A 25,972-nucleotide genomic window follows, 5' to 3' on the forward strand; every position below is an offset into this window, starting at 1 on the left:
TTAATTTTTAACAAAATTTTATTTAGAGCATTAGGAAAATCATATTCAAAACACAAAAATAATCAGACTATAACAATGCTGCATAGATAGTGGTATACAAGTTCCCTGACTCTAACTTCTTCCTAACTTAAAAGTTCAATTTTCAAGTCACCAGGTAGAAAATGGTGGAGGCATTATTTCCTCTTTCTGAGGCTAGAAAAAATGGCTTCAATAGTGAGAACGCAAACCATTTAAAAAATGAAGATGATTAGATTATACCCCAATTTAATTCTATTCCCTTCTTGTTATTTCTCATAGATGAAAATTTAGAATGTAATAATTATTGGAAAGGAATAAGAAGTGAATTACCTCTTAGGAGATACCCTGATCAGTGCCTGCTTTAATCAGACAAAACACTAAGTTTTAAAAATTACAACCACAATATTATGCCTAACTAAAATTGCCAGTATGAATACTTTTTTACATAATACATCATTACATGTATATAAGAAAAGAAATACTTGTTTTCTATCCCTTGACCTTCAGTAGAAAAAAAATGCTATCACTAACAAGGATCAGAAAAATAATTTTCATGGCAGAGCATTAACTCAATGGGAATCAAAATCTTTTCTGAATACTTAAAATAGACTGAGTCAGTCAATGAGAAATTGCTAAATTTCTTCTATGAGAGTACTTTTCAAAAAGGAAGACAATTTATTGGAAGAATTTGTAGCTGGAAACATTGTTCATTAAGAAAACATTAAGTTACCCTGAGAAAGACTCTTAATATTACCAGTGTTTTCAGGGCCCCCCAACCAACGCATGGAAGAGCAACTTGTAGGCTCTAGCCTTTTAACAATACCTACATAAAGAATATTTTGATCTAATATGTAACTTGGGTTCTCTGCTACACTGGTAATAAGTCACAACCAAGACATCTGAATGTGATGGAGTATAAGCAAATTTTGTGTTTATTTTAGGCAGCCCTCTTTCTTTTCTAAGAGAAAGAGTTTGCAGTTCTTCAAATGGTCTTGGATGAAACCTACTGTTTGGAAAAAAGAATCTTCTGTAAGTAAACTGGTAGTTTTCTTAAAACAGTAAACAAATTTATCTGGTCTACATTCTCTAAACTATTATATGCCTAGAAAATAAGGCATTAGTAATTCATCACTGGCCATTGCAGAGCATAGACAACTGTTTTCTTTCTAATCAGGACCATAAGCAAACATTCCTGAAAGTGCAGTGTTATTTTTACCATCTCTTATGTATTTACAGTCAGCATTTGACTCCCTACATACTTTCATTATAAAATGTTTTTTCCCAACGCCTTATATATACCATAATTACTTAAGAAAAGACAAAGTGAGAGCAGCTACAGAAGTAGCAAGGTATTTTCCACAAATAAAAATACAGCATACAAAAAATGGCAAGTTAGTGATAATTGGTAGTATGAGTGCTTATTAATATCCCGCTTTGGGGTCCAAATTAAGATTTGACAAGTTTGAAGCCTTGTCCTGTGTCCAGCACAGTAGGAAGAAACCAACTCATTTTTAATCTTTTCAAGCACCTAAAACAAGTTTTGCAGATCCAAAAAAGGTTCAGACCGCATAACCAATTTGCCAAATGCACTAGGGGATATGTAATACGAGGAAAGTGTAACATCCAGTGCTTGGCCACATCACTTCCCGTTGGCAAATGCAGAGTGTAGTCACTCCACCGTTTTGACACACCATATACTGCTTTCACTGTGCGTCCCTTTTCAGTCCAGCAGATGTTATTACTGGAGTTGCAGTTATATTCTACCCAGTCTTTTGTAAAGTCACCTAGCTGTGGCGGGTCAGCTTCTTCAATATCTACTGTTTTTATCAACTCTGCTCCTTGCACTGCAATATACTGGTCATTAATTTTCCTCACTTCTTTCACCCAAGGGGTTGAATTTTCGCTGTCTAATACGATAATAAGCCGGGAACAGAAGGAACCATTCTTTTCTCTCCACCATTCTATAAGTGTGTCAAGGCGTAGTGTATCTCCACCTGTGAACAAGAGAAAATTCAATGGAGCAATAATTTCTGCAGCCTCTCATTAAGAAAACCCTCTTAATCATTTTCCCCTAGAGAGAAAATACTCTTGTTTTACATATATTTTCCTTAAGTTCTTAGAATTAAATAAGCAAAAAATAAAGTATTTAAAGGACACTTTCAAAGTATCTTTTGAAAAGATATTTTTTAGAACAGAGTTTCAACTTGAGGTAAAAAAAAATCCTTATTACTCACATAAAAAGGAATCTGCTAGTATAAATTAAGAAAATAGTTCTACATAGTTGTATTTAGTGAAAACAACTATACAGAAAAGCTAACATTCTATACCAGGGGCAGCAACTACAACTCATGAGCCAGATCCAGCCTGCCACCTCTTTTTGTATGGCCTGAAAGCTAAGAATTGATTTTATATTTTCACATGGTTGAAAGAAAATCAGAATATTTTGTGATAGTAAAAATTGTATGCAATTTAAGTTTCATACAATTATTTTCATAAATAACAGTTTATTGGAACACAACTACATTCATTCATTTATACTGTCTATGGCTATTGCTCTAAAGTAGCAGAGCTGAATGGCTGCAACAGGGATCTAAACCCACAAAGCTAAAAATATCTGGCCCTTTACAGAAAGTTTGCCTCCCCATTCTGTATCATTGTTTCCTTCTCTTCCTCATATGTAGGTACCTACTGAATGAAAATAAACCCTATTCCTACCTGTACAAGAATGAGTTTAAGAACAGATTTACATTTAAATCAGTTTTATAGCTGAAGAACAAGGGATTAAAATTATATATATATATATATATATACACACCCAGAAAGTTCTAAAGTAAATAAACATCTGACTACAGGTTTTACATCTCGTTATTTTTTTGCATTAATTTTGATTTTTAAGTATACTACATTAAAATGTTCATTTTGATTATTGAGTTTTTTGGCATTCCCTTATGTTTTGTGCCTGAGGCAACTGCCACCCTCACCTCATCTGGCCCTGCCTCAATGGTACACTGATAACAATCATTCCAATTCTACGAATCTATCCTAAGGAAAGAACAGACATAGGGACAAAAAATTACAAAAAAGACGACCTTCCCATTTGGGAAATGGAAATAAACTATGGCCTAAAACCTTAGGAGGAAATCTTATAACAAAATATTTATAAAGAAAATTTATTGATGAGAAAATGTCTATATTAGAAAAAGCATGACAGTACATCTACAAAAATTATAACAGCAGCTATTGCTGGGTGTTTCACTTCCATGTGGTTTTTAAAATATTTTTCTGAAAGTTTTACATTGAGCATAAGTTACTTTTACAATTTACCAGCACAAGACCCAACATTTTCCCCAAATGAACTGTCCTCTTGGTTTCACCATTAAAAATGGACACCACTAGAGAGAGAATCCTTTAGAATTGGGATTCTATCATATTCTTTATGTGTCATTTATTAACGTTTTATTAATCAGTAAGCTTAAGAACCTGAAAATAAACTTTTATTAATCGCTGTCACACATATTATCTCAGAGACACTATTTCAGTACATGATCTCCACATATTACTAATGTGTTATTCCACTGATACCTCCAAAAGATACTTTTTCAAAAATGGCCAAATGTTAACTCTCCATTATTGTCAGCTCTATTAAATTTCTCTAGAGATCAGAAGATGACACAGATTACAAGAACTATTATATAAATTCCATCTGCCACAAAACATCATTGCTCAACATGCCATCCACAACTATTTCAATAAACATTCTTTAGCATATTCTACCCTAATTCTCTTATATAAATGCTCTTTAGATATCAACAAGAGACTTAAAGCAGCATTAAAGCTTTCTAAATGATTTCTCTTGTTTTGCTCTGCTTTCTCCTATGAATAGGTTCTATGCTACATTTGGCTTTTGGCCCAGATTCAAAGTACTTACATTTATCTAAGATAATAGCCATCTGATGCATTTCAAGTAATTGAGACTGCTTTTTAAAGGCTTTATTTGTAATAAACTGCTTTATAAATTATCTACATTTTTTCCATTTATTTCTGTCTCTCCTGTAATTACCATAATTGTTTTCTATCCTCAAGCAGAGGCAAAAATATTAGGTTCCATATCATGAAACTCCATAAATATAAGAAGACTACATATTCTAAGTACTGTGAGTAAAGGTATGGGATAAAAGGCAAATATAGATTCTCTTTCCCACAGTGATATTAATACTGGGCCTGCTATCAACTTGCTAACCCAAGTAAAATCCAGTTGTGATGTTTCCTATTTCAAAGTTTGCTGAAAAAACAACAAAAAGCAAAACAAAAAATCCCCAACTATTAATAAATTAGCAGAGCTTAAAGCTCTTTGTCACTTAATTTGGAATAGATGAAACCACTTTCCTCAGAGCAGAGATATTCAATACTATTTGTGAGGCAGAATCAGCCCTTGAGGGCTATGTCTAAAGCAGGCCAGGGCATGAACTAACTGAAAAGCAGGCTTTTCTGGGCCTTGTTCAACATGACTACCCACAAGTATGCCAGATGCCTCAGGCCATGCATGACAGTATGCAGTTGCTGAATTATAAGATAAAATCTACCTTTCTCAGGGAAGGGAGATCAGTATGCTTTCTCTCTCTTTTTTTTAAACTTCTTATAATAAGCCTCAAAGTTACACAAGAACCAATCTTAGCTAACAGAGGAATTCTGTAATGGTCAATTTACTGGTAGCATACTTCAAAAAAATTATAAAGACATCATTCTAGAATGTAACTGCTAAACATTTACCTAAAATACAACTCTATTTTAGAGTTCTTAAAGTCTTCAAAAATTATTCCTAACAATGAATGAAAATTTAGAAAAACTGCGAGAGAGATATATATATGTGTGTGTTTATCTTACTGTTTTTCTATTTTTCTTAGAAAAATAAAAAGCTGATATCAAAGTATTAGTAAATGAACATCTAGAATTGATTTCCATAGCTATCTTTAAGAAATACTTAATGAATTTTAAATTACTTAAGAAAAATGCAAACTTTTTGAAAAGTGTTTCTATTAAGTAATAAATCCTTCATATAAACACACATACAAAGCTTACTTCTAAAATTACTCTAACACTTTAAAATAACTAGGGATATACGCATGGCCGCCAAAAATTAGCCCTGTTTTTTCCATTTGATCTGGGTAGAGTTTATTATCATAAGGATTATACTAAGTTTTCAGCAATCCCTGCTTTTAGATCTAAAATTCTATTTCTGTAAAGACTATTTTAATTGACTAAAAGCTTTCTCTTGTGCTCTGAGTTGGAATACACAGAACGTTATACTTTACCTGAAACTAAAGTAGCCATAAAGGTTAAAAAGATGCTTTCTACATTGTAATTCAAAAGTTATAGGTCAAGTAAATGATTTTATAAACTATATTCAATTAGTTTTAATGTTCAGTACATCTTTTAGTCTTGTACATTCTAATGTTTTGAAATGGGTGACCCATGTTAACAAAAATATCCACTTAACCAGAACATGCCATTTCTTTATCATCATGGCTTTCACCCTTGGAGGCAACATGGTACAGTGGGGTGAAAAATACACTTTAGCAATCGGGCAGATCTGGTCTTAAATCATGGTTCTATCACATAGTGGTATGACCACAGATAACTTACATAACAACTTTCAATTTCCATTTCATCCTTTGAAAAATGAAGATAACAGAAGTGATGGTATCTATCTCAAAGGATTTCACATAAAGATTAACAATGTGTGCAAGGTACTAAGTACAGTAAGCTGATACTTAAAATGTGCCCAATAAATATTAGCTTGTCTTTCTACTAGAAGGCCACTGAGTTATTCAATATTTATTTGCAAAAAAGAAAAATTTCAAAAAAATATTTCTCCTTATGATAAAAACCTCAGTTACAAATCTGGCATGAAATCAATGAGATCATGCTAGTTTAAAATCATCTCTACCTTAACCTTTTGTTTGTTTCTTTCTGGAGTTCTTATATTGGCAACTCTGCCTCTGTCCTTCCATACTACTTCTATTTATCTTTTTCTTTATTCTGAATGTTTCCACTTTATTTATTTTATGACTATTTTATTATTTATATATTCTTGGTTTAAAACATCTACACTTTTATGGAAAAAAAAATCATGTAATTAAATCTAAAATAACTATTTCTAATCTAAAATAAGAAAATTACCTTTCTTTTTTAATGATTTATTCAATAATTTCATCTATCTATCAGCTACTTAAGGATCCTCTACTATGTATTGCGCTCTGTTATAGGTCCTAAACAAGTAACAGTTCATAAAACAAAGCCCTTGACTTACTCTCTATTAATAGCTGGAAAGACTGACAAATTTGTATATTATATAAAGAGATCTCATTTCTCTCTTGGCAATAACTAAGAAGTTTTCTATTTCCCATAATGCATGCAAACCAAAGTTATTTTATGTTTTTTCAAAGGCAAAGAAACCCTACAGAATTTTGTACCTTAGAATAAAACTCAATGGTTATTTATAATTACCCCCTTATTTTACAGATGAGAAAATTGAAGCCAACAGAAGTTAACTAACTTGCCTAAAATAACACAGCTGTGGCAAATTAGGACCAGAACCAAGGTCTCCTGACCTAAATGCTACTCCCACCATACTACATGATCTGCTGTTTAAAATTTTGGTGAGCTTTATAACATAAATAAAACTACAGATGTGAAGGACTACTGAAATCTGCATCCATAACATTTAAAAACTTAAAAATACTAGTCAAAGGAGTTTATCAGCTTCTGAAAAATATATTTAGCAATTCTGAAAATATTTTAAGGGAAACTGATTGTAAGTCTCAAAGCATTTTTTTCCTTCTAATCACTATAAGACATAATTCCCAATCTTATCATTAGAGATTAAATTAGGCTAAACAGGTATGCTAGAGCAAAGAAAAACAAATTAAAGTCATATGTATAGTTCATTAAACTAAGGATCCTGGAAATTTAATGACCGTGTGTGAAGTACAGATTTCTACATATACATGTGTATCTTTATAATAGTGAAACTGCCAAAGGTGAGTTTACCTGCTAGAGCCCACTCTCCTGTACCATGGGTGTGCCCACTGTAATACAAAATATACGTATCATGTCTGGGTCCATCCACTGTCCGAAGTTCGAGGAAAGCTTTCAGTTTGGAATGCAGAGTATCAAATGACAGTCCACTTGTGGAATAGTCACATCCATAGGTCTCAATCATATGATATGCAAAAAATCTTTGGATAGCATTGAGCATGCCAGTAGACCTCAAATTTAACTCCTGTACATGTTCTGGGGGAAGCAGTGTTGGCTGACCATCAGGACTGAAGTAGGAGAAAAAACAATTATTTTGGTGTTTAAGAAGTATTCATTCTATATCACATTCTCATCTGTCATTTATAACAGATTATCTAAGAATCATTTATAATATAGTTGCTGCTAAGTGGCAGGATTTTTTTAAAAAATCACCCTTTCTAAAATTCCTATAGTACTAAGAATTAAGCTTAGAAAATCAAAACCTGGTTTCTAAATATTATATTTACTATCATTAAAACAATAATCAAATTAAAAGCTGGGATAATATCTCCAAATGTAGATAGTATTACTCTTTGTTCCTTATTCGTATTTTCTCACATGACAGATATTGGACAAGGCTTTTTAAAAGCAGGATTACACTGTTTCAAGAACATCTGGGTGGGGACTATTAAACTATTCTTTAAAAATATTATAACACAAAATAAAAAAGCAATATTTTAATTATATATTTCTGTATTGAAAAATAGTCTACAAAATTGTGTTCAAATTTTATTAACTTAAGGTACATAAATAATAGAAGAAATTATCTATTAATAGGCATTTAAAAAGTTATTAAAATTTAGGTCCATTGCTTTATACTACTGAACACTAGTTGAAGACTTAGATTTGCTCCTAGAATATAAAATGGTACTCTAGTACAAAGATGATAAAGCAAGTCGTTTATAACTAGCAAAATACCATTAATATTGAGAAAGAAAAAATCATCATTCCTATTCAGAAAAGGGATTTCTATCAGGATTTTTGAAAACCTTAGATTTCACTTCATGTATCATCAATACTATTCTACTAACTTTTTTTCATTACAGCCACAAAAGAGTAAGTAATACATTAAAAAAATTACAACGGAATAAATATCTAACTGGCATATTACTATTTCCACACATTCTTTCTACAAGGTTGTCATTTCTCACTTTATGGGACATGTCCAAATCTGTTTCCTTCAGTTCTTAAACCTTCAACTTTTTATTAAGTCTTTAACATGAAGGAAAATATTTCCTACAAATAGTCTATTTGGAGATTTTTATGTCAAATACTTGAAATTGGGAAAAAACTTTATTTCCACTCTCCCCTCCCCCAGGGAAAGTGTGATGAAAACTGTCATCAGAATTCATTTATGGCAGAGAATTATTTTAAAGGTAGTTAGCTATAAAATAAAAATCAAAATGTAGCAACATTTACAGATTTATACAGATGTCACCACCTTTGTGGGTAAAAGTTATTTTGGAATGAAACTGCAATAAACATTTATTAAACTTCACTGCCAATCCTCTGAATTCCTAGTATTTGTATGGCATTTTTCAGTGTGCAGAGTGTTTTTACATTTATTTTTTTTTTTTAGTGCTTCATACCATTCCTGTCAGATGAACAGAAGAGGTATTACTATATACATTTTAGGTAAAGACAGATAATAAGGTTCAGAGTAGTTATAACGTACCAAAGGTAACACAGAACTAGACCTCCAGCCTCTCATGCCCAGAGCACATTTTATTATATTTCACTATGTTGCTTTAGAGGACACTTTCTTTTTCTTTTTTCCTTTTTTTTCGAAACAAAGTCTTGCTCTTATCCCCTAGGCTGGAGAGCAATGGCACTATCTCGGCTCACTGCAACCTCCGCCTCCCAGGTTCAAGTGACTCTCCTGCCTCAGCCTCCCGAGTAGCTGGGATTGCAGGTACCTGCCACCACACCCGGCTAATTTTTGTATTTTCAGTAGAGATGGGGTTTCACCATGTTGGCCAGGCTGGTCTCGAACTCCTGACCTCAGGTGATCCGCCCGCCTCGGCCTCCTAAAGTGCTGGGATTACAGGTGTGAGCCACCGCGCCCAGCCAGAGGACACTTTCTTAAACAAAATATTCCCTTTAGAGTAAGATCTTTCCTTAGAAAAGTTATTCATGAATATTTTCTGGTTTCTAGCTAAAATATAAGCTTATCATATTTATCAAAATATTTCAATTGAACTCTGAAGATGTTATCACTTGGAATAAAGTTTGTTAAAAATTTGGAAGAAATGTACAAGTTATATTTTGAAAACACAGTTTTGAAAATGAACTATATTTTATTCATATAAATATTAAGAAAATGTTATGAAGTGAATAGTTATCACTAACTATACTAGATTACTGTACCTGCAGAAGTTGGTGGGAATCACAATAGCATATCCAACAGATGTTCCTCCTAAACAGTTACCCAATTCATGGAAGAGCCCATGAGCCATGGATTCCAATGGCAAAACTATTAGAAACATGCTCAAGAAAATTCCATTTGTTGGCTAAAAGAAATCCAAAACATGTTTACATAGTACATGTACATATGTGTATATATTTACATGCATGCACATCGATTCACATTTTTTAGCTTCTACTTTCAAAAAGGATAAAAGGAACAATTAATGATCTAAAAACAATTTTCAGTTAAAGCAGACAAGTATACATGGATGAGCCAACTAGTGCAATAAATCCTAAATTTATCTCTTAGTTTTTTGGAAGTTGTGGCAAAACATGGCACATCATTTTTAAAAAAGATTTGTCAAATAACATCCTATCCAGACGAGAAAAAAAAAAAACAAAACAAAACCAAAACCACTCTTTGATATGACAGAGAAAATGCCAGAAAACAAATATCTTGTTAAAACCCACATGCCTATATCATTTTTCAAATAACAGATTCATTTACTTTATCAAAAAGAGTACTTTAGAAAGGGCTCATTTTTTCCCCCATGAAATTATGAAAATAAATTCTTAAGGAAATTTAAGACCCTAAAGCCATAAAAACTAATTCCATTTATATGATATAGTTTACCTTATAAAGCACTGAACTCTCTAGATGTGCAAATTCAAAATTTTAACAGAAGAAAATATTAAGGACACGTAAGCATTGTAAAAGCAGAATGGAAAGTAGAGAGGCAGAAGAAATAAGCAGGAGGCAATCAGGTATTAATTGCAATGAAAAAGCAGAAAAAATTAATACTCATTTAAGTGAAAAGAAAATGGATAGTCACTTGAACATATCTTTAGAATATTAAACTATTACATTTTTTCTATATGCTTTCTGTATTCTTTCTCTATTACATTCTTACTGTATAAATTCTTAAGGAAATTTAAGACCCTAAAGCTATAAAAACGAATTCCGTTTATATGATACAGTTTACCTTATAAAGCACTGAACTCTCTAGATGTGCAATCAAAATTTTAACAGAAGAAAATATTAAGGACATATAAGCATTGTAAAAGCAGAATGGAAAGTAGAGAGGCAGAAGAAATAAGGAGGAGGCAATCAGGTATTAACTGCAATAAAAAAGCAGAAAAAATTAAGACTCATTTAAGTGAAAAGAAAATGGATAGTCACTTGAACATTTCTTTAGAATATTAAACTATTACATTCTTTCTGTATTGCTACTGCACATACTATATGCCTAGGTGCATGAACACATGCTTTTAACACTAAGGGGTGGTTCATTTGATCAAAATTTAATTAAAAAATTAATTCCTGCAACAGAAAAATGAATATACTGCACTATTTTGGTATATCCTATTTTGTCAATGACATAAATAACACAGTACATGCTCCACTTAGAAACACTAGAAAATACAAATAAGTAAAAAAGATATGTGATTAAAATCATTCCAAATAGCACAGCTACTCTGAAATATTCCCAGACTTCATGCAATGTATTTTTCACAAATACTATTCATGTGTGTGTTTTTTTTTTACCAAAATGGGATACATAATCTATGAACATTTTAATCTAAGCTTACATAACTCTAAATCACTTGTAAAGACCAAATGGCATTCTTATAATACATATAAAACTTTAATTAGTGGATCCTATTATTGGTATTTAAATTGCTTACAGTTTACCATTATACCAAAACTAGAATAAATATCAAGTTCTGATTATTAATGAGGTTAAGTGCCTTTCACTATGTAGGTATCATCTTTGATGAAGTGTTAAATATTTTGCCCACCTTTCTATGGGGTTGACCTTTTCTTCATTGATTTAGTTTTGTTTGGTTCTGAACATAGTTTCAATGAAAGTCTTTTGTTGGTGACTCTGTGACTACCTTAATGCTGTTTTTTGCTTAACATGAGTTCTTAATTATAATATAGTCACTTTATGCCTTGTTAAAAAAAATCCCTCTATCCAACCATTAAGAAGATATTTTAACATTATCCCCTAAAGGCTTTATTGTTTTGCCTTTACATTTAAATCTATAATCCAAATATAATTGATTTTATGATAATGGTCCAATTTTTTCTTCTACAGAAACACTCAATTGTCCAAGCACAAATTACTGAAAATATCAACCACTCCACATTACAGTGCCACTTTTGTCGTAAGTATTCATGGATCTGTTTTTGGTCTCTCTTCTTCTGTTCTGTTGTTCTACTTTTTATCCTTTCACATATGTCCTTTGGCCTTCATTTCTTCCATTTTTGGGACTCTAATCAAACAAATATGAGATCTTCTTACCATATCCTCTGAGTCTTATCCTTTCTTTCGGTTCAGTATTTTCCGTACTTCTCTTTCATGATGCTGCTTATATAGCTTCTTCTGAACTGTATCTTCCAGTTCACTAATGCCCACTTCAGCTTTGTCTAATGTTATGTTTGCAACACTGAAATAATTTATTTCCTGATCTAAATTTCTATTTAGTTCTTTGTAAACTCTGCCTTGTCATTTTTTAAAGTTTCCAGTGTACTACCATTATGTCCTGATCTCTCCTTTTATTTTTGCAACTTAGCATGATGGTTTTCTGTTTGATAATTCCAATACCTAAAGATTTTTTTCTGTTGTCTGTTGGTTTTGCTGCTGCTTGCTCTTGGTGCTGTGTGTGTGTGTGTGTTTGTGTGTGTGTGTGTGTGTACCTGGTTAAATTTATAAGCTGAACACTGGATATAAAAATTATATTATTATTAACTTTAGGCCTAGGATAATGATACCTTCTCCTAGAGGCAATCTGTTTCTTCCAGAGAGCTGCGGACATTACGAGTCTACATATCTTAATTCAGGTTTGACCACTTAATCCCAGGTTGAACCATCAACAGGACACAAGGGCAAAAAGCAAGTTCATGAGAGGGCTATAACACACATGGCTCCACCCTCTTCTTTCAGTGTGCAAGGGTAAAATGGGAGGTAATTTACCAAAGATCTCACTTCTGGAGGCCCTGGGCTTGGCTTTTATTTTTGCCACTCTTGAGGGGACCAAAAGTGCAGCTCAGCTTTGAAAGCAGTTTCCTCTACGTATACAAATGCCTGCAAGGCACAGCATTGAGTCTTTTCATCCCAGGAAGTATGGTGTGTTTTTCTATTTATTGAAATCTTCTTTTATAACCTACATTGAGGTTTGTAGTAATTTTAAAATAAAAGTTTTATAAGTTTAAAACTTATTTTATGTTTCTGTTCTTACAAATGGGATCAGTTCCAATTTTCTGATGATTGATTTCCAGGCTATTACATTTTATATATTTACATATTTTTTCTAAACCAGTGCTTCTCAATCTTCAGTATGTTTTTACTATTAGAAAAAAGTATTAAACAGTTTGATTTAGCAGCGAACTAAGCAAATGATAAAGTTCAATTGTCAATCAATTTGTAGATGACTTAAATGAAAAGCCTAATAATTCAAAATTCCAATTAAAATCTTAATTGATAGTGATGTTATTCAATACCCTAATGTTGGTTTTGCAACATTGATGATGATATTTGATACCATAGACTAAATAAGTAGATATTCAGGGGTTTATTGATCACAATTCATAAATAACAGATGATCTGTTACTACTTGCTTTTTATATTAAAAAATCTTAGAAACTGAGAATTTTATGCTGATTGACAGGGTCTCACTCTGTCATCCAGGCTGGAGTGCAGTGGCATGATCACGATTCACTGCAGCCTTGACCTCTCAGGTTCATGTGATCCTACCACCTCAGCCGCCGAAGTAGCTTGGTACCACAGGCGCATGCACCACCATGCCTGGCTAATTTTTTTATTTTTGTAGAGACAAGGTCTCCCTATGTTGCCCAGGCTGGTCTCAAACTCTTGGGTTCAAGCAATCCTCCCACCTTGGCCTCCCAAACTGTTGGAATTACAAATGTGAGTCATCATGCCTGGCCCTGTCATACATTTTTAGAAAGCAAATTTATCAGGAAAAAATCATTAAGTACTTCTATTATGTTATTTTGAAAAAGCAAGCTTAGAAAAACAGTATGAAATATTCTATTATAATCACACACAAATTAATATTTTGGCAATACAAAAATTCATCATCTTAACTGAACAGATGGCAAGTATGCCCAGGGGAAGCCAAAATAAATTTAGGATGTTTTATCTGCTTGCCACTTTCAGACAGCTTCAATTTTATTGGCCTGCAAACCTTTATTCTATAGCTTCAATCTAGAAGTTATTTGTGACTCTGGAGTACTCCTTACACCTTAATTCCAAGTAACAAATGAGAACAATTGATTCAAGCCTACAAGTACTTTTTCTCCTTTGCTTCTCCAAATTATCCTCAGCTCACTATCAAATTTTAAGACATGGCTCATATTTCAGAGCAGATATAAACTGAGCACAAAAGAAGACCAATAAACAACCTGTAAGTAATGCCCTTTGAATAAAAGTTGTTACTAGTTATTAGATCTCTATTCAGCTGGACTTTCAAGTCATGGTCAAAGTATTCAACGTTTCATATCCTAAAATTTTTCAGGTAACAGGAACAAAATTTCTTTATGCAATGTCATTTTAAAAATGTAACATTTACATAAACATATACGGCTTGTTTGTTTAGAAGCATTTTTGTATAAGTCACCTTATGCAAACCAGATTTGGAAAACATACATATAAGTCTAAAGAAAGTAAAGCCCAACTTTAAGAAACAGAATACATAAATGCAGCAATATATAAATGGAGAGACTGTGAGAAATCCAGCTGTAAGAAACCACAGGCGACTTTCAAAACTTTGCTTGGTTCAGGAAGTTTAAGAACATTATGAAGGCTACTGTATAATTTCAAAGTCAAATGACTTCTTTATGTGGAAGAAGTAGGGCATAGTGGAAAGGACCCAAGCTTCGGAGTTAGACTTTTGTTCAATCCCAAGCTCAGCCACTTGCTATGTGTACATGAATAAGTTAATTAACCTTTTGAGTCTTGATTTCTGGAATATATACATAGATAATTTATGTCATGAGCTTATTCTGTAGATTAGAAATACATATGTATGGCAGTATAAAGTTAAAAGTAATGCTTTCCACATGACCCAGCAATCCCACATCACACTAAAATAAAAGCTTATGTTAACACAAAACCTTGTCTACAAAGGTTTATAGCAGCTTTATTCATAATTACCAAAAAACTGCAAATAATTTCAGTGTCTCTCAACTGAATGAGGGATAAACTGGAACATCCATACAATGGGATATTGCTCACAATAAAAGTAACTAACTTACTGATGGCACACAGCAACACAAATGAATCTCAAATGATTTAAATAAGAAGTCAGACTCAGGGCCAGGTGCAGTGGCTCACACCTATAATCCCAGCACTTTGGAAGGCCAAGGCAGGGAGGACTGCTTGAGCCCAGGAGGTCGAGGCTGCAGTGAGCCATGATTGTGCCACTGTATTCTAGCCCACACTGCAGAGCAAGACCCTGTCTCAAAAACAAAAGTCAGGCTCCAAAGACTACAATGTTAAATGATTTTATGAATATGACATTCTGGAAAAGGAAAATGTCTAGGAACGGAAAGCCAATCAGATTGCCAAGTACCTGGGGTTGGGAGAAGGACTGACTACATGGAAGCAAGAGGGAATTTTGGCGGTGATTTAACTGCTCTACAAATTGACTGTGGTAGTGGTGGTCACACAAATATAAGATCCGTATCCAAAAAAAAAAAAAAAAAAAAAAACAGGGGGGGCGCAGATAGTTAATATTTTGTTTTGCAGGCCATACAATCTCTGTTTTAACTACTCAACTATGCTGTTTACCATAATTACAAGAGTTAACATGGTAAGAAGATATAACAAACATGCATTTACCTCTAGGAACAGTGCTTCAAAATAAAGAAGCAAAAAAAAAAAAAAAAAAAAAAAGAATGACAGAATTGAAAAAGGAAGTAGACAATTCAGGAACTATAATAGAGATTTTCATCTCTCCCAGTATTACAGAATTAGGCAGAAAATTAACAAGGCTATAGATACATGAACACCACCACCAACCAACTTAATCTAGCTGATATTTATAGTACACTGTACCCAACAACAGAGGTCTCATTATTTTCAAGTGAACATGGAATAAAACATGCCATGCCACAAAACAAGTGGCCTAAAAGACTAAAATCATACAGTGTTCTCCAACCACATGGAATTAGAAATCAATGGAAAGAAATGCGAGAAACTTCCAAATATTAGGATATCACACAACAAACTTACAAATAACCTATGAGTCAAAGAGGAAATTTCAAAGGAAATTAGAAAACATCTCACCAGATGGCATAGTACTAGCACAACGGTAGACATATAGGTCAATATAACAAAAGAACTCAAAAATACAACCTTACGTTTATGTTTAACTGATTTTAAACAAAGACGCCGAGGCAATTCAATAGGGGAAATGTTAATCTTTTCAACAATTGGTGCTGGGAACAATGAGACATCTATATATTAAAAAAAAAAAACTTAGATCTTTATCTCATACTATACTCAAAATGGATCATACACCTAAATGTAACAGTTAAAACAATAATGCTTTTGAAAGAACTGTGACCTAGTGTTGAGCAATGAATTCTTAGATAAGATACTAAAAGCAGAGCCCATAAAAGAAAAAGTGGATAAATTGGACTCTGTAAAATTAAAAACTTTTACTGTTGAAAACTCTTCAAAAATTTGTATCATTCAGAAAATAAAAACAGAAGCCACAGACTGGGAATAAACACTTCCAAATCATTTATCGGACAAAGGGCTTGTATCCAGAATATATAAGGAACTCTTAAAAGACAAATAACCCAGCTTTAAAATGAGCAAAAGATGTGAATATTTAAACAACAAAGTAAATGGCTAATACACACACAAAAAGATGCTCAACATCATTAGTCATTAGAGACATAAATTAAACCACAATGCTATCACCTACATCTAAATCGAGGGATTCTCAAGAAGATCAACTTTAGAAAAGAGTAGAATGGAAGGTGAGAATCAGGAAACTGATTATCTTAAAATTATCTCTGCTGACAGACTCCTTGGAAAGTTTTTGTGTACCTCCAGTGGTACACACCATATCTGAAGACCACTAGATAAGAAAAAGTTTGGAGACCAAGAAAATATTAATATTTGGTTAACAGAATTTGAAAGCCTGGAATGGCATGCAGCATGAACGAGGCTGATTTGGAAAAGAAAAAGTATTTAGGGCTGGGAAATGAGCTAACAGGAGCAGGGGCAAGGAAGAGGGAGGAAAACTCATGCTTGAGTTTTTGACATCATCAACATAATTCTGATAGTACCTAACACCAGCAAGTAGAGCAACGTAAGGACAATATCCTCAGGCCACACCCAAGGTGTTTTCCTCATTTGGTTGACTCCCAAACGGGATCCCTGCCCTAGCCCAGCTGACTAGAAAGCACCATGTCCAGGCAAGTCTTCACATCTCCCTCTTCAAAACACACTTCTAGAAATCACTCAGCAGCAACAAACTGTTACAAAGCAGAGAGCTGCACCAAGCAGAGCCGACTTTCCTCTAGAAATCACTCAGCAGCAACAAACTCTTACAGAGAGCTGCACCAAGCAGGGCTGACTTTCCTTTATGCCCCACATCCCAGTCTGATGTACACAGATTATAGTATTTATCACACTGTAATCATAATTGTTTGTTTACATGCCAGCCTCTTCCTCCTCCCATTGGAGACTGTGCCACCTTTGACAGACATCCTGAGACCTTCCACACCCACTATAGTGCCTGGCGTATAGTGCATAGTCAATACATGCTCAATTAATGGAAGACTGGGTTTGTTAATACTGCAGATGCAAACTCCAACTGTACAAATGTCTTTGTCTACAAGAACCTTTTAGAAAACATTTCTGGGCAGCAAAGGTACTGTGAAACCCATGTTTTCTTTCTTAGGATAACCTCTAATCTATAATTAAAAATCTGATATGTTGTTATATATCTGATCACTTTTTATATAAAACCTTCAGAGACATGGCTACATAAAAGAAACATGTTACAGTGAGGAGTCCAGGGAATAGACAGAAGTTAAGTAACCTTGTTCCTGCTAGTACTAGTGACTCTGGATGTGTCTTCTTTGGCTTTCAGTTTCCTCATGGGTATAATGAAAGGATCAAAATACAATCTTTAAATACTTTCCAAATGTTAGTATTCAAAGACTCTTTAATCGATGAGTGTTTCACTAATGAACAGTCAGGAAGAGGGAGGCATCTCAATGCTGAGTGTTCATAACATTTTGGTACCTCTTTGCTAGAGATCAAATAAATTATCCTCTTGAAACACATTCAGTGCTTCAATTCCATGAACAAAATTAAATAAGATCAAATATGAATATGCTTTTGAAATCAGGAACTTGACTTTATAACTTTAATTTCAATTGTTGAAGCTAGCATTTTGTTACATGTCATTGGGGTTGATGGACAAATAATAAGCTTACCTGCCAGGAAACTGCTCCCAAAATCGCTGTTGCAAGAAGACTAAAAAACACCAACTGCTCTGAAATCAAGCAAAAATGGCGCATCCCTTTGGATGCCATGATTCTATCAAGGCTACTGTAATCTGTCCTGTGGGTAAAATATACTTTATGGCAGTCATTTAATTTGGTATGGAATCCCCAAAGAGTTAAAAGAAAAATAATATGACAAATCATCCAGAAAATTCCAAAAATGGAAAAGCCAGGTATTACAAAATACCAGAGATGAGTGTCTCTAAGTTTAAATGCTGAAAGAATAAAAAATGTAAGCTCAATCATTCCAGCAAAAACGACTGAAAGTCTTCTGCAAATTCTTCCACGGTACAAAAAGGGTTTCCATCTTTCAGTTACTGAAAGTCCACTAAAATAAATGTCAAGGAAAGGATCAGTTATCAGGCAAATAAAAAAACATGCAAAAGCAATCGGATTTTTCGGAGTTTCCAATGAGGAAAAAAATAACAAAACTGTAAAAATAACTAAGTTTGGAATAGCTAAGAAAGATTTCATTCTCAGATCAATAATCAGCATAGCCAGAGCTACAACAAGCAAAATGACACTCAGAGACTTCTCCACCAACATAGTTGTGCTGGCAATGGCAAATCCAACAAGCTCCAGAAATTCAACTGTGGTTAGTAAAGTGGGTCGATGACGGACATAACCAGAAATTCTCTCCACCAGAGAGCACAATATCCTTAACACTATGGATGTTAGAAGCAAATATTTGGTTGATTCTTCTTTTACATCATTTTTAAAGGATGAATTATCAAGAAAACATAGGAGGCCAAGCAAGAATCCAAACCAAAGATTGGAGAGACTTAAACTTGCTGCTTCCATTGAAAAATAATAATAGAGTATGCTGGCGATTCCAAGAACAAAAAGACCAAGAATAAAAATTACCAAAATTAAGGAATTTGCTGTTTTTTCCCATCTTACATATAGACCTAAGCATATAGCAACCAATAAATTGATTCTGGCTAAATAGCCAAGATATCGCACTGAAGAATGCATGTTCACTTCTCTATTTACTTCTTCCAGTCTTGTCATTGCTAAATAGAGACAATGACTAAAGCAATAACGCAGTGATTTACACATGTAACCAGCAATGTGGGCTTTTCCCTCACGTTACAAAAATTAACCGCTTGTATTTCATCCAGTATATCCAATGTATCCGCAACTCCTATTTCAACATTTTCTCTTGTGGAAATTTTGTTTATCGTGATCTAAAAAGAAGAAAACAATATTTCAGAGTTAATTTTATATAATTTACTCATTTTATATAAAGATGCATATAGAAAGTGAAAAAATCCAGTTTAAAACTGAAATCCAGTTTACAACCTGATTTGCAATATCTTAATGAATACTGTTTCTGGTTTAAAACTTGGCAGTTTATCCAAACAGACATGGCTGTGCTTTCTACTCATCATATGCTATGACTGCATGAATAGAACTGTTCTTCCAGAGATGGTGAAGAATTCACCTAATCCATTCTGGTTTAAATATCTGGTTTTTCAACAACAAGGAAAGGTGAAATGTTCACTTTAGCTTAGATTGTAGCAGGTTTTGGTACAAGAGAAAGCTACTTAGTTCTTAAAGTGAATGAAGGACTTCAACGTTACCTCTAATCTGAAAAACACTTGTATATATTAGTAGTAACAGCAACCATTACAACCTGCCAAATATCCCCTACATCTTTTTATAAGCCAGCTCTAGAATGTTACACAAGGTCTTTACATTGTTTAACTAATAAACTTACTAGAATTAAAGTATTAAAGTTACTCAGTCCCTAAAGTTGAGCCATAATTCTCCCTGTACTTTTATCTCTATTAAATTACTTTGATTACTAAACTTGCTTTCCAAATCTAAACACTATCTCTATAGCAAACCAATTCCTGACCAATTCCAAGTCAAAAATGAAAAACTAAAATGCTCACCCTAACAGTCATTATAAAGTAAATGAAGAACTTTTCAATTCTACTTAAACAAATGTTATTACAAGTATTTGTTAGCAGACCCAGGAAATTAAAGCTTCCACAAGTCACACCTAAAAAATGATAGTAATCAAAAAATGATTTAACTATCTATAATAATTCTTCAAAATTTCCTAGTATACTGTTTCAAAAGAACTGATCAATGGTTCATGGTAGCTCTATCTAAAGAGAACCCAATCAGATATTTAAAAAGAAACTAGGGCCAGGCACAGTGGCTCTCTCCTGTAATCCCAGAACTTTGGGAGGCTGAGGAAGGTGGATCACTTGAGGTCAGGAGTTAGAGACCAGCCTGGCCAACATGACAAAACCCCGTCTCTACTAAAAATACAAAAGTTAGCCAGGTGTGGTGGGAGGCATCTGTAATGCCTCAAGAGGCTGAGACAGGAGAATCGCTTGAACCCAGGAGGCAGAGGTTGCAGTGAGCGGAGATCACGCCACTGGACTCCAGCCTGGGGGATAGAGCGAGACTCTGCCTCCAAAAATAAACAAAAAAAAACCCACGAGTTTTTGATTAGTTTATTTGTACTTAATAGCTGTACACTAAAAGGCTCAAGAGAAACATGAGAACCTAGAATCAACTCTTAGTACTCATCTGGCTGGAGAGGAATGTTACTAAAGCAACCTTAGAGTCTCTGGGAAGTTCCAAGTATTATTACTTATTTTGCTTTTATATGTTCAACAAGCACTTTTTTTTATTTTTACAACTAAGTCTATTTAAGTATTCCAACTGATTTTCCTTAATTACATCTTTATTCACTCATGTCTTAAGGTACCACATAATGTTAAATAAAATGTCTTCCTTTGGTATATTTTGGTTTATCTTTTTAACTTGAGTGTGAGAAACTGACAAAATCTGGAATGCATTGAGGTTTTTTTTTTAAAACATCACTAATGCATGTTATAAAATAATTCAACAAATATGTTAGAATATATATCCTCAAAGAGCTGATGGTACAATCTGGGCTCAGACTACTGAACACTGCTGGACGGGGGGAAGAAATTCACACACTAGGCTAAATGGTGCCACTCTAAATCCATGGAACATCCTTCCCTGGTCGACATTCTTCCCCATTCTTGTGACTATTCAAACCCCTATTTCCTCTCTTCAAATCTCTGATACCCTACTTCTTCCTATTGCATTCTCACCGGATGACTCTGCCTCCTAGAGAGTCATCAAAAGGGAGCTCACTTGAGTTTCCAAGTCCACAAACCCACCTCTACTGATATCTCCGAATATAAGGAAAGAAGGCTGTTGCTTCTCTATATAAGGCTAAACCTTTCAGCCATATTGTGCATTTTTCCTTCCGCCTATTCCAGAACATCAGACTCTCTCCTCTCTCTGCAAACTCTCACTCTTCTTTTATCCATTAGTATTTAAACATTTATAAATCTGCTTTTAAAAACAATACCAAAAAAGTAAAGAAACAAAACAAAAACAATCCTTGCTCATCCCCGTATCCTCTATGAAGCTCAATCCTGTGTCCTTTTGACAGCTGGTATTTAGTTGCTTCACTTCTTACCCATTCACTTTTCAAACCACTAAATGGTGTTTCCCACCACACAACTGCTCTGCTAAGTGTTGAAATGACCTGTAAATTCCAATCCAATGGGTACTTTTCACTCAGTATCCTGCATATTCTTTTTTGGGGGGAGGGGAAGGGGGGACGGAGTCTCGCTCTGTCGTCCAGGCTGGAGTGCAGTGGCAGGATCTTGGCTCGCTGCAACCTCCGACTATCGGGTTCAGGCGATTCTCCTGCAACCTCTGACTATTGGGTTCATGTGATTCTCCTGCCTCAGCCTCCAGAGTAGCTGGGATTACAGGCGCCCATCGCTATGCCCAGTTAATTTTTGTATTTTTAGTAGAGACGGGGTTTCACCATATTGGCCAGGCTGGTCTCAAACTCCTGACCTCAGGTGATCCACCCGCCTCGCCTCCCAAAGTTCTGGGATTACAGGCGTGAGCCACTGCGACTGGCTTTTTTTTTTTTTTTTTTTAAGACAGAGTTTCATTCTTGTTGCCTAGGCTGCAAAACAATGGAGCGATCTCAGCTCACCACAACCTCTGCCTCCTGGGTTCAAGCAATTCTCCTGCCTCAGCCTCCCAAGTAGCTGGGATTACAGGCATGTGCCACCATGCCCGGCGAATTTTGTATTTTTAGTAGAGACGGGGTTTCTCCATGTTGGTCAGGCTGGTCTTGAACTCCCAACCTCAGGTGATCCGTCCGCCTTGGCCTCCCAAAGTGCTGGGATTACAGGTGTGAGCCACTGCGCCCGGCCGTATCCTGTATATTCTTTAAACAAATTTACATTGTTGACTTCTCTCACCTTCCAAACCATTCCTTTTTGCAGGCTTCCAAAGACTAAGTCTCCAGATTTTTTTTCTTAATTCATTGGTTTCCCCGCCTTGGTCTCCTTGAAGGCTCTTCATTCTCAACCCATCCTTTGGATGTTCAACCCCAAACCTAGGCTTTTCGCTCACTACATACTTTCTCTAAGCAATGTCATTTATTTCTATGTCTTCGATTATTATCGCTCTGCTTAAGTGCACACATATTAATCTACCTACAGAAAATGAAGCACCAGCTCTGTTCTGCACTGTTAACAGAGGTAAATACCTGAAAACAAAGTAAATGTAAACATGTAAAAAAAAAAAAATTAGTAAAGTACAGTGCATCCATATAATGCAATGTATGCAGTTACCTTCTTATGGACCAAAATCAACATGGCAGATTGTTTTTAAATGGCTAATTTACAAAAGTCTTTCCCCATTCTGATCTTCTTCAAAAGACAGCCTGAGTTAGAGAATAATAGAAAAACATTACAATCCTTTTCAATTGGTTTGCCGTCACTAATGATTCAATGGACAATTATTCCAGAGGTGGATGAAAATGGAGCATAGAAGAGTCAATATGCATATGGGAAAAGCTAACTAATCACTGCCAGAGTCTGATTATTTCATAAAACCTTACATACTACTCTAACCCTCCTCTCCACCATCATCTACATTTAATCCCCACCAAGTCCTGTCTATTATTCTTCCTAAACATTTTTTAAGTGTTTCTACTTCTCGTCCCCAGGGTCACCATCCCAATTTTGGCCACCATCATGTTGAACATTTCCCTGTATCCACTCTTGCCCTCTCTAAGAAGTGTACTTTTTAAAACAAAAATTTAGCACTCCACTATGTAAAATGCTCCAATGGCGTCCCATCACCCTTAGCAATAAAGTCAAAACTCTTTACAATGCCTTATAAGGCACTCCGTGTTGGGCCTGAATAACTCTCCTGCCTTATCTGTTACCACTCTTCCTCTCACACTTTGTTTTCCAACCTTACTGACCTTTCAGTTACAAACTGCACAAATGCTATTCCCTCGCCAGGTACACTCCTCTTCCTCCTCCTGGCCCCACCCCAGTGCTCACACCTGGCTTACTCCAACTCTTCAGGTCTCAGATAAATCATTTTCTTAAGAGATTACCCCTGCCCCCTCCCCATTACATGACCCCTGTACTTTCTCTGTTACATACCATCACTTATTTCATGTCTGCATTTCCCACTAAATCAAAAGGTCTCCGAGGGTTTGTCTTCAATACTGTACACCCAGTGACTAGCAAAAATCCGGCATCAAGAAGGTATTCAGTAAATACTTGTTGAAAAATAAAGACTAATACAGAAATAACTACATTTAACAACAATGGTCGCCACTGGACACTTACTAATGCCTAAATAGAATACAGAACTTAGCTAATATCCCACAACTAACAACCAGTAGAACTAAGGGAGAGTCCATGAATATTTGGTTTCTATTTCAGCTTTCCACCAGTCTTTACTTAATTCACCCAAATTCTTCCAAACCAGCTTGAGGCATACCTTATCACTTGCATTATCTTTCACTCAGAAACTTTCTGTCCCAACTAAAAGTGTCAAGGCTGAAAGAACTACACTGAAAAAACAGTCAGGGAATTTCAGTGCTTCAGTTCTCAGTTACTGATAACTCTTTGAGCCATCTCATACGAGGAAAATGGCATCCTCGGCACTAGAGCAGCAACAGCAATTTCTCTCCCTTTCGGCCTCCTTCTAGCGAGATGTGGGAGGTCCGACAAAGAGCTTGGCTGTTCTCCACCATCCTCTGCCTCGGAACGCGACCACAACGTGGCGCCCAGTTGAGGGGGAACCCTTGCAAGATACGGAGAGGCGCTCCCACACCCTCCAATCTCCAACCACCACTGTCAACTCCTCCAGGGGCAGGTATTCTACCCCGGCCCTGGGAGGCCGACTGGGCGGAGCTTGGGGTCCAGACCACGCGGTGCCCTGGCAGTGTCTACGCCTAGATCTCGCCGCCCTGCCGTCCACCCATTTCTCCCTACCTGACTCGGCCGTCGCCACCAACGCGCTCTCCCAACCCTTGGAGTCAGTTCCAAAACCAAACCAAAAAGGAGGAGGGCAGACAAGGCTTCAGCCTGCGACTGAGAACAGGGAGGCGGCACGCCTTGGGGAACGAGGGCCCGAGGCCATACGCGCTAATACAGGCCAGTGTCGGCGGAAACTTTCTCCGTTACCGGCCCGGCCGCGACCGCCATGTTTCCGCCGCCGAAATCCGCGACGGTACGGAACGCCGCCGGGGTCAAACTGCGCGGCGCGCGTCCTTCCCGAGGCCCGGCCCCCTCCCCGCCCAAACCCGCGCGCCGCCGCTCACCCAGGTGAGCAAGGCGCTGCGCGAGTGTCAACTGCCCCACCTAAGGCGCCTGCCTTCCTCGAGCCAAAGTCGACTCCTGGGACCTGGAATCAGCAGCTGAGAACAGACAGCGGGAAGACCACCAAAGATCAGGCTGACAGTGCCAATCAAGCATCTAGGCCACCGCCTCGGGCTGGACCGAACGGGGACAGGGCGGACAGGACTGCCACGCGTGGGCTGTAAATACTGCGGGAGGCGTTGCTGCTCTTAAATATATATGGCATAATATATGGCTTTGTAACCAGCTAAGGCCCAAGCTTCTTAGGCCCTCCCTCAGAACCCGTCAGTTCCCCAAATGCAGGGACATGTCGGGTTTTGCTCAACATTAAATCACCTTAGCATAGTGCCTGACACATAGTTGGCACTTAAATATTTGTAAAATAATAATGTGCAGTAGGCTCTCCACGATCCGTAGTTCTCTCCTCCCACTTGTTTTGCATGTATTATCTATATATTTTTCCTATTTTCCATAACAGAGTGTGAATTTCCTAATTTTCATAATAGATGTTGGAGGTTGGTGTGGCCAGCACATCTATAGGAATGAACAACTCTCAGATTGAGATTCTGCATATGTGGATGAAAATTTTGAGTTAGATTCTCTCTAGCTCCTAATTTTAAAGGCAATCACAACTCAGCTTCCCAAATCTGTAACTAGCTTTCTGGGGGAACACCAGTGTCACATTTCCAACTACCTGCTAGATGTTTCTACTCAAATACATTGTCGTCACTTCCAACTCAACTTGCCTTTAATGGACATTTATATATATTTATTATGCCCTCCATTTGAATTCCCCACCTTAGTTAAGAGTCTAATGGCTGCAGCTGAAAGCTGAACACTTGTTTAACCAATTATGTGTACCCGCTGGAAGCCATGAGTCAAAAAAGGCACAGAAAGCTACACTCCCAGGTCACCTGTAGGAGTATAGCAAGTGTAGAAATCGAGAACCCATCCCCAACAGCAAGATAAGCTTCTGGGGCAGTAGTGAGAGTGCTGGCATCCACCATTAACATGTCAGAGATGCAAGATGCCTATGCTTGGTGAGGGCCACAACCCCAGAGCCCTTTCCCAATCTGTTCTGTAGCCTGTTAACAGTCTCTGTGTACATTTCTGGGTAGCCTGTGACAGACTCTGTACTACATAGCCGTGAGGCAGGAGAATAGGGTCTGGAGGCAAGGAACTTAAAGCTGATTGATGCTGACTTCCTAGAACTAAATCAAAAGGAAAGCCCCAA

General features: G+C 36.0%; 2 protein-coding genes and 1 long non-coding RNA gene across 9 annotated transcripts in view; 2 read left to right on the plus strand and 1 right to left on the minus strand.

Moving 5' to 3' along the window:
* Positions 1-15,422, plus strand: part of LOC129060453 (uncharacterized) — a 160,300-nt gene extending 144,878 nt beyond the window's left edge. For both annotated transcript variants that reach the window (XR_010140909.1, XR_010140910.1), the window contains 2 exons: positions 6,541-6,677; positions 11,601-15,422. This is a non-coding gene — a long non-coding RNA (uncharacterized LOC129060453). The remainder of the gene's footprint in view (positions 1-6,540; positions 6,678-11,600) is intronic.
* On the minus strand, positions 1-24,606 carry TMEM168 (transmembrane protein 168). 6 transcript variants are annotated; one of them, XM_024249276.3, is made up of 7 exons: positions 24,373-24,601; positions 23,533-23,612; positions 22,708-22,799; positions 17,984-19,239; positions 9,463-9,605; positions 7,069-7,343; positions 1-2,012 (listed from the first exon to the last, which is right to left on the minus strand). In XM_024249276.3, the coding sequence occupies exons 4-7, from the start codon at positions 19,109-19,111 to the stop codon at positions 1,465-1,467; spliced, it is 2,094 nt and encodes a 697-aa protein (XP_024105044.1). In that variant the 5' UTR covers positions 19,112-19,239; positions 22,708-22,799; positions 23,533-23,612; positions 24,373-24,601; the 3' UTR covers positions 1-1,464.
* Positions 22,579-25,972, plus strand: part of LOC129060723 (uncharacterized) — a 36,684-nt gene continuing 33,290 nt past the window's right edge. The window contains exons 1-2 of the mRNA XM_054560779.2: positions 22,579-22,614; positions 24,087-24,919. Coding sequence (XP_054416754.1) covers positions 22,579-22,614; positions 24,087-24,919 — 869 coding nt within the window. The remainder of the gene's footprint in view (positions 22,615-24,086; positions 24,920-25,972) is intronic.

This window comes from Pongo abelii, chromosome 6 (assembly GCF_028885655.2).
Source record: "Pongo abelii isolate AG06213 chromosome 6, NHGRI_mPonAbe1-v2.0_pri, whole genome shotgun sequence".
In the NCBI taxonomy this organism is placed as follows: domain Eukaryota; kingdom Metazoa; phylum Chordata; class Mammalia; order Primates; family Hominidae; genus Pongo; species Pongo abelii.

What these genes read in the sequence shown, in the direction of transcription:
- TMEM168 (XM_009243157.3), bottom strand. Translation starts at nt 19,111, where the DNA reads ATGTGTAAATCACTGCGTTATTGCTTTAGTCATTGTCTCTATTTAGCA. An exon ending in TGGGAGCAGTTTCCTGGCAG is followed by an intron (nt 9,606 to 17,983) that starts GTAAGCTTATTA and finishes GATTTCTTTTAG; the next exon opens with CCAACAAATGGAATTTTCTT. An exon ending in AGGAGAGTGGGCTCTAGCAG is followed by an intron (nt 2,013 to 7,068) that starts GTAAACTCACCT and finishes TCTTGTTCACAG; the next exon opens with GTGGAGATACACTACGCCTT.